The sequence below is a fragment of the Excalfactoria chinensis genome, chromosome 6, assembly GCF_039878825.1.
Source record: "Excalfactoria chinensis isolate bCotChi1 chromosome 6, bCotChi1.hap2, whole genome shotgun sequence".
Lineage (NCBI taxonomy): Eukaryota > Metazoa > Chordata > Aves > Galliformes > Phasianidae > Excalfactoria > Excalfactoria chinensis.
Window position 1 is genome coordinate 2050228 of NC_092830.1, and position 13922 is coordinate 2064149.

The following is a 13922-nucleotide window of genomic DNA, read 5'->3' on the forward strand; positions in this document are numbered from 1 at the left end:
GTTCTCTACAGTTATCTGTACATCATACCTATCCATTTACCATGAGCAGCCACATACTAAGAGTTTGTTTGGGTGTTCTGGGGTTGAGTGGTTTGTTCCCTGACCATCCTCCTTTTCTATGACCACAGAAGAGCCTTTCTCTGTCTCACTGGTAGTGCAGATCCTGGCAAGGATGTAATGAATTGACTACCAGCTGGATTGAACTGCATTCACCACCGCTCTCTGGGATCAGCCCTCCAGCCAGTTCTTTACCCAGCTTTACCTTTTACCTGTCCAAGCCACAGGCCGCCACCTTCTCCAGGAGAATGCAATATCAAAGGCTTTGCTGAAGTCTAGGTACACTACATCAATAGGCTTTCCCTCATTCACCAGGCAGGTCACTTGATCATAGAAGGAGATCAAATCAGTCAAGCAGAACTTGCCTTTCATGAACTCATGCTGGCTGGGCCTGATCTCTGGTTGTCTTGCACGTGTCTTGTGATCCAATTCAGGATGATCTATTCCTTCAATTGTATTGACTGCTCCACTCAGTTTGATGTCATCAGCAAACTCACAGAGGGTACACTCAATCCCTTCATCTATATCATAGATAAAGATGTCAAAGAGCACCAGTCCCATAACTGACTTCTGGGAGACACCACTCATCACTAATTTCCACCTGGACACAGAGCCACTGATCGCCACTCTGCTTTATCCACTGAATATTCCGGCCTTCATATTCATCTCTCTCCAATTTAGAATTGATGATGTAGTGTCGGACTATGTTAAAGGCCTTGCATGAGTCCAGGTAGGCAACATCTGTTGTTCTTCCTTTGTCCACCAAAACCATTAACTCCAACATTGGACACATTGTCCACATAATATTTTCAGTCTTTTGACTCACAAGGCTCTTTGAGACTCCTCAGTCCCTAGAGAAACTAATTTCTCTGCTACCATGAGAAGAAGAGGTGGCAGCTCTTAGACCCCAAGACTGGGGAAGACGTTGCTTCTTCTCTCATTTCCCATTAAACACATTAAGACAGCTTCATGGTATCATGAAGTCTGGAGGCTGAAGGCCAAACCAAGACTCAAAATGAACAGAGCCTCACTCACCTTAAGTTCATTCTGTGGGTGTTCCAACACATTTCAGTTTCCAGAAAGTAGTAATTTCCTTCCTTCTGTTACATGCTCCCCACAGAATGCCAAGGCTGCATGATCTTAAAAATGAACTCTTTACTACAAATGCATTAATTTTTGTGATATATAACATACATTTTGAACCGTGCCTGATGAAAGAGACTCTTTTGAACTCCAAGAAAAATCAGGAAGTCTTTATTCAGATGAGATAATCAGAACTTGTTTTGGGGTCTCCAAAAACTGGGGAAAGACAGGCCCAGCTTTTGCCTTTCTGAAGAGATCATGGCTCTTAATCATCTACAGTAAATCATCAGTTTGCAAACAAGGAAACTATAAGTACTTAGATGTTACATGACTAAAATTGACACACAAAAAAGGTGCATTTACAAACTGTTTCCAAAAGGAAACAGAGCAAGGATACTTACACAACTGATTCAGGTACTTGGACACCTGAGACACACAGCACTCGGATGGGGTTAAGGCACACAGTAATGTTTAGGCCACATGCTGGCAACTTACCTCTTCTTACTACATTAATACTTCAATATTTAAACATAAACAAGGCAACTGGCTTTACAAAAAAAACCAAACAAACAAACAAAAAACCAAATAACAACAACAGAGAAACTACTTTGCTACCATTTCAATACCAAGACTGCGAATACATGGCAGAGGCAACTGTCACTGAGCAACTGATTTCTAACAAAGAGCAGCCAAGGGCACAACAAGGTCAAGAAGAAAATTTTCAGCTGAAGAAAGGTATATAAAAGCAAGAACTATGGAAGGTGAAGAAGATATTGGGGATAATAGAAAAATGTCATTTGGATGTTTTTCTAGAGACTAGAACTATCTCTCACATTGCAAATACACAGCGAAAGAGGGATGATATGATGTTGTTCCACTAAAGAAATTGTTTGTCATGCACAATGACTAATTAATTTGGGTCCTTCACCCCTTGCGTAGCATTAACATCATTAACTTTTGCTTCCCCAGCTCTCCCAGACAGCTACCTCTGCCGCTAGCTCGGTCTATTTGAAGCAGGGGTGAAGCTGATCACAGCGTGTGCATGTGTGACTCAAAACATAATAATTTAAATCTGCCTTCTATACTTATCCAATAATTTGGATCAATCTCATAGGAACTTTGCGTCACTGACGCTTTCTCTCACATATCAAGCTTGTTTTTAGCAAGCAGTTACAAGTGTTTTGAGGGGACTATCCTACAGGCAGACAGAGTGACTGTACAAACCACCTCCTTAATACTACCAGAGCCCAAGCAAAATAAACATCAAGTCTGTAGCTGCAGAAACATATTACTCATTGACTGATGCATTATGTTCAGTGAGCACAAGGATAAACAACGCAATAAAATCACAGGCCAAGCAGAGCTGTTTCAACAGAGTTGGCATCAAAGCCAAGCTAAATCAACCTCTACTGAAAGGGCTGCACGACTTCCCATGGAGGTGACAATCGCTGCAGTCGCTACATGACACCTTGAAAAATGTAAATAAAGAGTCAACTATACAATGTGTAATTAGAAAACATCTATGTTGCATTAAGACATATTAATTTAACAAAATTGAGATGGAAGGAGACAGAGGGAGGCTTCAGAAGCTGTGCCCAAATGTGGCTATTGTTTGGCTGTAGGTTACACCTACAAGACAAGTGCCAGCTTATGGCAGCCTGGGTCCAGGGAAACTTCAGCCTGGAAGTGGGAAAAGGACCTGAAAGTGGGAGCAGCTATGGCCTTGTCAATCCAATGGGTAGCTTGAGTTTGGATTTGTTAATACTGAGCTCCATAAATGTGCTTTGACTTCCACATGCCTATAAACCATAAGCAACTGCAGTGATTTGAGTGATCATACACAAGTCAGAACCACTGCAATTGAAAGGGAAATTCCCCAGTGATTTGTTAATTCTCATTCGAGTCATCTATGCTAAGTGACTTGTGTTAGTATTTCAACCAATTCCAGAAATGAAATTATATCATCAAATATTGACCTTTTTCCTTCTGTCTTCTTAATGCCATCCCCAGATTTGATTTTGATAATGGGCAATTAAACTGCCTTTTATTTTTTTTTCTCCTTTTCTTCTGGGTTTTAGTTAACACTTCTTAGAAATCATTTAAAGAATGTAGGACAAAAGTGTTGCATTAATTCATAGAAGGATATCAGAAGAAAAACTGCACGAAACATTGACATTAAGAAAGATTTTTCCCTGCTTCTAACTGTGTGAATGAGTCACTTTTATTCAACATTTGCTACAGCAACAGGGAGGATAAAGTAAAGGTATTGCTGCCTAGTTTTAGCATGTTGGATACTGTTAAACAAGATGCACTGTGTGATAGTAAGATTTTATAGTTTATGCAAAATACACTAAGTAATAAAAAAAACAAACCACAAGTAATAACGAGGATGACTCCAAATCGGAAACTGGAAGCAATTTGTTTTGGGAGCCATATCCTGCAGACCACCCAGTAAGGACTGGGAAAAATCTTACAACATGGCAACAGCAGCTGCCCTTAGTGTTTAAAACCAACAAGAGTGGTCTTGGACCAACCTACAGATGATTACTACTTCCATGCCTAATTTATTCACTGATGTTCGTTCTGATTCCGCTTTGAAGCTTACTCTCCCTTGGAACTTTTTGTTAACTCTCAGTAAGGAGCTTAGCGTTAGTTATGTGATCCAAGCAAATTAACTACCTGTTTCTGATTAGGCGTGTTGTTTGGAGATATGCACATTTAATTCATAGCATAAAGAGGCAATACAGCTCTCTTCTCTAAATCTGAAGGCTTCTCCGGCAGTAAAAGAAATAAAGCTTATCTATGAATATGCAATTAAGTTGCATGACAAACATGTAAATTCATCTGTGTACTAAATAAATAGGCAAAGAAATAACAATGTCCTACCAATGCTCTGAGAATCAAGTCAAATGTCAGCAGCTTTGTTTCTTAAAATCAGTGGCAGAGGCAGTACTTTGTACAGAGAAACACTTTCCCATAAACATTTATTAGGACTGGCTCTTATTGCAAAGCATGTGTTTAAAACAAAAAAAGAAAAGTAACAAGGAATGACATAAAATGCCGTTGTTGTACACAGGTTTCCTACAGTTAAATCACACGAGGCTACATTTTGATAGGTTTTATTAACAGTTTCTGTAACAAGCAATTTGTCAGGTCCAGAATGGAGAGCTATCTGAACAAACAGCCAGCAACTCACATTTTGCATCCAATTTACACATTTGCTTACAGGACAAGATTTTAAATAAGACTCACTGAGAGCCTGGCACTAATGAGATACCAGTTGCAGCCAGGTAGGCAAGGCACAACTCCAGACTTCCAAATATCTTGACATATATTATACCCATCCATCTCTGCTGTAATTCTAACAAGAGTAGCTTTTCCATAACACCTACTTTAAGGCCTGTTTTTGTCCTCTAACATAAGTTTCCCATCACATCTGAAAGGAAATGGCATTTTCATATGCCCTCTTCTCCACCAGTGACCCAGGGCAGAAGGTTTCCTCTTTGCACAACACAGGAAACAAATGTTTTGATCCTCAATTGGATGGAAATCCAATTAAAGATATGTAAGCCCCGTTCAGAAATGAATTCACTTTTTTCACACGACTCCTCCCATCGTCTTGACACGTTGGAGTAGTCAACCATAATTGGGAGTGAAATTGTGAAGCTGTTCTTTTGGAAAAGAGCCTGGATATTGCTACCAGAAGGATCACAAACTCTGAACTCATTAGTTCTTAAAATTAAATGCACTTACCTCTTCAAGGACATCTGCAAGCTTACTGAGTATCTCCTCAGGAAGGCTCTGGAATGTGGGAACGCTGCAATAAGAGAGAAATTTTAATTAATGCGTACCTCCATATATTTTTTAAACTCAGCTGCAGTTATTTGAGATGTCTTTTGCCCTCATCATCTGGGGCTGAACAAGTGCTCAGCAGAAAATCAACATACATCATGGGAATCCGGTCTTCACCTACCAGCTCAGATGTATTTTTAACTGTTGACTTATTACAATGGGAGACCACTTGTGGTAAACGTCAAGAGAACCACTCATAAAGCTGGTAATCAACTACAATTCAATTAAGGATTCACTGGAATGAATATATGCTGAAATCCGTTCAGTCACATATATATGACAGCACAAATTTTTCCTGCTCAATCCCACCAGAAACAAACAAACAAATAAATAAACAGCCCACAAATGCAAAAGAGATAACTCTAATCAGCAGCAGATAAAGGAAGAAAGGTTCTTTCTTAGTTTCTCCTATGTTTCCTTGTTCCTTCAATGAGGAAAGGTTGAGGAAACTGAGGTTGTTTAGCTTGGAGAAGAGAAGGCTCCGGGGAGACCTCACTGCAGCCTTCTAATACATGAAGGCAGCATATAAACAGGAGGGGGGAACATCTTGTTTACAGTGGTGGACAGTGATAGGACAAGGAGGAATGGTTTTAAACTGTGACAGAGGACGTTTAGGTTGGATATTAGGAGTAAGTTTTTCACCCAGAGGGTGGTGACACACTGGAACAGGTTGCCCAAGGAGGCTGTGGATGCCCCATCCCTGTAGGCATTCAAGGCCAGGCTGTATGTGGCTCTGGGCAGCCTGGTCTGCTGGTTGGTGACACTGCATGTAGCAGGGGGTTGAAACTAGATATGATTTTATGATTCTATGAATGACTGAGACTACACAGACATAAATGCAGAGTACAAATGCAGGCTACAAAGACTGCAGCAAAAATGAACTGAATAGCTGTTAGAATTATTGAAGATCTAATCCAAGGCTCTCTTGCTTTCTTTTGTCAAAGTGGAAACTTTTTCACTTTTTTTTTGGTAGAATTTCAGTTGCCAATGATCTTCCACACCAGACTTGATCTCCTGGTCAAGATGGAAGAGAAATGCACCCATGGTGAGGATGAATAATGTGAAATTGACTGAGTCATCAAAATTCCCAGGTGACACCAAACAAAACACATGGGCACAACATACATTTCTGAGGTAGGAAAGAAACACTTTAACGACTTTAATTAAAAAACGCCTGTCATCAGTAGCCTAATCAGCAATGCAACCGCGTGAGATATTAGCACAAACATAGCACCGAGATGCTATTGCTCTTTTGAGTTTTATATCCAAGAACATGAGCTGCTTTATCATGCTCCATTACAAAGCATATGCATAAGATTATGCTCCTAATATTAAATTTAGATCCCTAGTGTGTTGCTCTAGTCTCAGAAACATTGATGATCAGGTGCAAAGCTAGGAGGGAATGGGTCGCTGGGGGGAGATCCCTGCAGAGAAGTAAATAAAACCCTAAATAAATGAGATTTTTCCTTCCATGTGAGGTTTCACATTTTACCATTGATCAAATAACTGCACAGAAATTATTCTCCATAAGTTCCAGAGCTAGAAACCAAAAAATCAAAACTCACAAGGTTTTTGCAACCCAGAACATGCTGCAGAGCCTGTCTTGTCCTGTCCCTGGGTGATAATCAACCCCACCCACATTCCGTGAGCCCTAAGTGGTTTCTAGATACACAATTTGGTGGCTGTTGGTGCATCCAGAAGAAACCCAACCATACAAAGGAAGGGAGGTCTGCAGAATTTGCAGAGAACATGCTAGCAAATATTATTCTGTCCGAGGCCAATCTTCCTTTTCACATGAAGTGCTCAGTGAACTTAATTTGAAAGCACAATTAAAGCAAAATTCACTTTTATTAGCTTAACTGTATGCCACAATACAGTGGAATTAAAACATATTTCCAGACTTTCTATTTAATAAAAACAAAAACATCTCTCTCTATATATATGTATACATATATATACACATAATACATATATATTAACAGAACAACAGAACTGAACATCTTGATGCAGGAAAAAAAAAGTGATTATTCAGGCCCTCAACTTTCTTTCCTTCCTTAGAAAGCACTCTTCTTTAATGAAAATACATGACTCCACAATGCAACAAGATCACAAAACAAATAAGAAGACATTATGTGATGCCCAGGCCTAAGTATAGAACAAAAGCTCATTCCACCAACACTTGCATTCTCAGATATGTAGTAAACTAATAGAAGATAACACTCAAAGACATTCAGGCAAGTTCTACTGTGGTTCTACCAGAGCATTCCTAAACTGGAGGACAACTCATCGCAAATGTGCTGGGTTTCAGAAGGGTAGAAGAACACATTCATTATAGCCCAAACATGTGAAAAAACATGGCATCAGCAGGAAATCTCTGAATGAATTATAAGTCGTCTTATGGAAATCTTAGGATATTCAATAAACCAGAAAAGTTGCCTAATTGCCAGAAAAAGTGCTGAATAATATAACAAAGTACTGACAGTACATAACATAGTATACTTTATTTGCCAATTTAAAATAAGATATACTCCTATTTCCCTCATTACAACAATAAGCAGAATCCTAAATTAGATCCTTATCTCCTTCCAAAACCAGCCCATAGCATTTTAAGGTCTGCCTATGAGGACTGATATTTTGAAAAGTACTTCCACTTACAGGTACCTGCACTCACAGGAGAATAAAGCCTGAGATTAGTGGAAAACATCTGAGTAGCACACTGCTGCAGAGTGGAAAACGCATACTGGAAAAGCAAACAGGAGCAGAAGGCACCAAAGAAAGAAATCTTTTAAAGGTTTTATAGCACAGCAACAAGAAAGCAGTTACATTCTGTTTTCTACTGTGCTGTGAAACTTCAGTCTGAAAACAGAACATCTAGCTTTTCAGTTCAGATGCATCCATTATTTATGATGGAAGAAATCACAGTAAACATGGGTCAGTTTCATTACGAAATGATTTATCCTGTGTCCATGACTAAAAAAGCAGTATTAAGTAAACCCAAACTCTGCCTATGAAGTGTTTTTAGCCCCAGTCCTTAAAAAAAAACTTCAATAATGAAGTTATTGAATAATGAAATAATAAATAGTTGGAGATCAGCAACACCTAATGCCCATAACATGGTTTAAAAAACCACAACCATAAAAACCTGTGCCTACATTATGTGATTAATGACATAAATTTTGGTATGGAATAAAGACACTGAAGTTCTACTCAGCTGCATTCTCCCCCTACTCCTCAAAGTTTTCTATAGTGACTAACTATACATTCTAACTACTCATTAGAATGATTCCATTCTACTAATGGAATCACTACCCATTCTGCTACTATTTTATATACTCCATCTGCAAAAATACAGTCCAAAACCCAGACGAAGAGCAGCCATCCTACAGCGCTACTTTTCAGAACACAGTGAAGATAACAGATCCCTACCCAGGGTTTTCTGCTTGGTTAGTGGCTTCATGGCTCAAGTCTGCATAAGTAAATTGAGTTTTACAGCAAATGTCAATAAACCTTCATGTTTTTAAATCAATCTACAAACAGCACAATGCTTTACTGCTTCCTCTCCCAAGCTCTGCTAGACTTTCCTTTGACTACAAAACAGAACTGAACTAGCTGCATTGGTGGAAGAGCTGCTCAAGCTGGCAATGAGGTAACTTTGTGTTAGCTATATCTCATGGTATTCAGCTGTGAAATGTTTTGTTCTTGATGACAATCCATAGACCTCATGAGGGCACTGTGGGGAATTGCTTGCTGTCAGTAGGAACTGCAGAGCAGCTTTCCTGCTGGCTCTGGAAGCTAACAGGGAGCTCAACATGTTAAACAGAGGATGCCAAAACAGGGAAAAATAAGTGCGCAAAAATGTCCATGAGGAATCTCTGTCCAAATGTAAAAGCAAAAACGTTCCCAATTTGAAAGGGGGTGGAAGGAGGTTCAAAAGGTCATGTCTTGATCCCCAGTGATCTGTAGCCTCTGACTTAGACGCAAGCAACATTCCCTGTTAGCAACAGCCACAATCTGCAGGGAAGTACATGAAGTAGGTGACTGCGTAACTTTTCATTCATCCCAGGGGACTACCCCAGTACTAAGCTAGCAATGGCTTCCAGATTCTCCTGGCTATAATCCAAGGGTCTGATTCTATCCGAAGAAACACTCCATGGCATAGATGCCAACACTCTGACAGCACATCTGTTTTCTGACATGCATGAAAATGGTGCAGGGTTCTTGGCTGTCTTTTGTATTCAGCCCAACACAAAAGCAGTTATTCACTTTCTAAATGCATTTCAAGATGCGTTTCCTCAACTTTTAAAGGGTGTTCATTAGAAGTGTTCATCTAGCTTCGCAGTCAGCAGCCCTTATGGGTTAACGGAGAAACAAAGCCCTTATCTTTTATTACTGGTTGGCACTGTAACAAATGCAGTTGTTGTCACTGTTCTCTGCCTTAGGCCAGATGGGTAAGCATAGTTTAAAAATCAAAATAAATCAGTAACAAGAAATGAAGTCTGTCTGCGTTCCCTGAAACTCCTTTTGCACCCAGCTGGAATGAAAGTTGAAAAATGCTAAATGTTTTTGCTCTTGCTTTACCACATTTGAGATGCCCCTAAAGCACTGCCTCTCCTCTCTGAAAGAACAAAGGATAAATCTTACCTAATAGAAGCTACCTCTTGATTTGGGATTTTCACATAAAACAATGTTTTCAACAATGAAAGCTAGAAATGTTCTATAACAGGCAGCCATCCAGAGCCATCAAGCTGTGTTAGATATGAACTACTAGTTCTGCCAGGCTCTGGCCTTAACAAAAGAGCTAAGAAACTTGCTTATTTGTAAACGCTTAGAAAATTCATTGTGAAATCATTTACGTCACCTTCTCTTTGCCTTCTCAAACCGACATGTACTGTTCCAGACAACCCTCACATCACTCCATAGCACAAAAGGAAGCTTACCTTTCCACATTGACATCTGTCCTGAGAGCTGACTGGTATTGGTTTAAGTGGGATTTTACAGAACCACAGAATCGCAGGGATTAGAAGGGACATCAAGAGATCATCAAGTCCAACCTCTCTGCCAAAGCAGGTACCCTATAACAGGTCATACAGGTAGGCAACCAGACAAGCCTTGAATATCTCCACACAAGGAGACTCCACAACCTCTCTGGGCAGCCTGTTCCAGTGCTCTGTCACCTATACCATAAAGAAGTTAATACAGAACCTCCTATGTTCAAGATTCAAGCCTTCTTGTCCTACCTCAACGTACCACTGAGAAGAGCCTGTCCTCATCAATTTGCCTGCCACCTAGGTTTGTAAATCTATAACCATTTATCAGATCCCTCCTCAGTCTTTTCCCCAGGATGAACAGACCCGGGTTACTCAGCCTTTCCTCACATGGGAGATGCTCTAGGCCCTTTATCCCATTTGTGGCTCTCCATTGGACTTCTTCTAGGAGACAGAAAATAATTTCAGGAGAAAATAAAATCTCTACAGAGTTCTGGTACTGCTTCTGAAGAAGCTATATTGCTCCCACGTCACACTTACATGTTATGGGACACTCTGCTCCCGTCACAAGCGTTAACAGACACGTATAGCAGAAAAAAAAAGGCTGTTAAAGGAATAAACCCTAACTTAAGCCAACAAGGAAGACAACAGTAATACCAAGGAAGGTTTGATTCTATGTTCTGTAATACGACATTTTGTTCCAGTACAACAAGCTGCTTCATAAAAATACAATTTCTCTTTTCCATCAGATAATGAGTATTCCTTGGAGGATAAACTTTCTTTTCACTACATGGAGTAGGAAGGATGAGGCACATAATAAGTTCAGAAAATGCTTATTTACATCTCTAGAAACACAGTATTTACCTTTTAAAGAATAGGTAAGTCAAAACTAGCATTTCTGAAGCAATTTCCTGCACATTTTGCTTATCTTAAGGACTATTAGTGGAAAAAAAGTCAGGGAAATGGAAAACAACATTCACTCACACTTGCATTTAATTACACTTACATTTGGCCTTGAAATCAGTGCAAATAACACAACTTTAATGAATAAATCTGTTCTACAGTTGCTGCAGATGACCTGTTCACTATGCTCAGCCTATAAAAGTATTAGAGGCATCTGCAATTGGTCATCCCAAGGTGAAAGTGTCAAAGCTACAGTTTTAAAGCTCTGCCACCCAAAACACAAGAACTTACTCTGGTAAATAAACTCCTTGAAGGTGTTTGTAGTAAATAAAACGATTTATTTTAGTTGGGAGCACTGATGGCAGTTAACCGGACCGCAATGAGAAAGCACTGACACAAAATGGCTGCCAAGCACTGCCAGGGGGAAATGGCTGCCTGGTAACTTGGCTGGGAGCCATGGACAACAGAGATCCAGAGATGTCCCAAAGATACCATTGCTAAAGACAAAACAAGAGACTAGGGAATGACTTACTGCCTCAGAAACTGGGAATTGAGGCAGTTAATTGAACTGTGTTTGAAGAAGATTAAAGGAAAAGAAGAAGCACCATCCTCTGTTGGACTTCACACCAACTGGTTACATGAAGTGATGGTGTTCTACACCCATCTACATCTCAATGATATTAAAGAGCCTGCTTTTTGCCATAAAACAGAGCTTCTCTGAGCAGCATGTGCATGTGCTTTTCTCTTTACTATTACTTCTCACTTATCTGAATCTTCACTGGAACACTGTGCTGACTCTGCAACGTGTTTCACCTCCATCTACCACTTTGGTCCTCTCTGTGGGCCCATTCCTGGGATCGGTTCCCTAGACCCCTTTAATGTTGGTCTCTTCTGAGACTGGTTTCTCATTTAGAGCCATCTGTGTTGGTATGATCGAGGCCTCCCCTGCTGGGATCCCTTTGATGCACTGGAGACAGGTCATTGTTAATGGTATGTATATATGTACACAACCCCTCCTCTATGTACAGTACTGGTAAGTATAACCTACTGCGAGTATACTCCTGATAAGTACAGCTTATCATAAAGTATATCTGCTGTTACAAGATCGACAAGTTTGTAATCCCTAGGTGTTTTCACTACCAGAGTATTACTGATGTTTAATATACTATGTACACTACTACATTACTGACTCCTAGCGCCTCTGAGTAACTTACTACTACTTCTAATTGCTGCTACAATTACTTTGTGCTACTTGTGTGCCAGCTAACCCATGTTTTTTGGATTTTGATGCCTGGTTGCATAGTCATACATATAAAGATGGGCAGGATACGTAAAGCAAAAAAACTGGTGTTTTTTTTTTTTTTCCTGCTGAAAAACACCAACTAAAACATCAAGTAAAGCAAGGTTGAAGGACTGCATATTTTTTTTTCCATCTCATGCTGAAATGATAATGATGATGCCAATGGTTGAACTGTTCCACTGACATCATGAAGAAAAAACAGAAGTTTCCCAGCACTGAATGCCTGTGGGGCAGCCAAAGGATCAGAAAAGGATGTGGTTGTAGACTGTATCATGAAAACCATCATTTCACACAAGACGCAAACACCATGACTAGAAAATTAAAGATGTCTGCTAATGACTCTTGTGCTATCATCTCAAAAGAGATTCGCAAACACCAATTAATATTTTGAAGACGACTTTGCACTGTAGAGTCTAAAGAAGCAAAAAGTTATATTTGCACGCACAATTCATTTTGTCACATTTCTCCATATTGGATATTTACAACATCTTCAAAAACAATTTAAGCCAAACATTTGGTTTCGAACAGATGTCAACTGCACTTGACAGCAAATTGTCATAATAATATATCTTTCATGATGACGCTGACAATACTATTTCCAAATCACAGACTCTGTTATGCAACGTTCGCTGCTGTTACACTGTTCTAATGCTGCATCCCACCCACCTCTTTTTATCCAGCACCATTAAACCAACATATTAAAAAGATTATTATTGTTTTCTCCCTTCAAAATTACACATATGCTAGAAATAGAACAGCGCAAATGTTTTTAAGATAATCAGAATCACAAGCATTTTACATTCTCCCAGGCAACTTAACACCTGCTGAAAAGACTGTTGGGCATTTCAACACTCACCAAACCAAAGGGACCTGATATTGGGACTGTACAGCGGTATTCCAAAAATTGGTACTCCCTGACACAGCTGTTGTGATTCACAAACCTCTGTGATTCATACAACAGGCATTAAAATACCTAAACATTTTCATTCTTGTTTGTCTTTTTTGTTGGTTTTTGTTATTAAGTACTACAGAAAGAGCTGAAATAGTTTCCGCACTGGAGGAAATCAATTATATGGGATAACTCTGGTCAGACTGTACCTTGAACACTGTGTTCGGTGTCAAGTCCCTCACTACAAGGACATAGAGTCCCTGGAGCGTGTGTGGAAAAGGGCAATGAAGCTGTCTGAAGCACAAGTCTTATGGGGAGCAGCTCAGGAACTGGGGTTGTTCAGTCTGGAGCAGAGGAGGCTCAGGTGAGACCTCATCGCTTTTTATCACTACCTGTAAGGAGACTGTGGTGAGGTGGGGGTTGGTCTCCTCTCCCAGGTAGCAGAGATAGGATGAGAGCGGTCAGCAATGGAACAGGTTGCCCAGGAAAGTGGTGAAATTATCATCCCTGGAGGGGATTTCTTAAGGAAAGAGTGGAGATAGATAGTACTTAGGGGCATGGTTTAGTAGACAATACTGGGGGTAGGTGGATGTAGGACTAGATCACCTTAGAGATCTTTTCCCGTCTTAGTAATTAAAAAAGAAAGAAGAAAAAGGAAAGAAGAAAGAAAGAAAGAAAGAAAGAAAGAAAGAAAGAAAGAAAAAGAAAGAAGAAAGAAAGAAAGAAAGAAAGAAAGAAAGAAAGAAAGAAAGAAAGAAAGAAAGAAAGAAAGAAGAAAGAAAGAAGAAAGAAAGAAGAAAGAAAGAAGGAAAGGAAAGAAGGAAAGAGAAGAAGGAAAGACGAAGGCAAGAGA

General features: G+C 39.8%; 1 protein-coding gene across 8 annotated transcripts in view; it reads right to left on the reverse strand.

Moving 5' to 3' along the window:
- PRKG1 (protein kinase cGMP-dependent 1) overlaps window positions 1-13922 on the reverse strand; it is a 369156-nt gene that overhangs the window by 131382 nt on the left and 223852 nt on the right. For all 8 annotated transcript variants that reach the window (XM_072340911.1, XM_072340915.1, XM_072340912.1 and 5 more), the window contains one exon: window positions 4894-4957. In XM_072340911.1, coding sequence (XP_072197012.1) covers window positions 4894-4957 — 64 coding nt within the window. The remainder of the gene's footprint in view (window positions 1-4893; window positions 4958-13922) is intronic.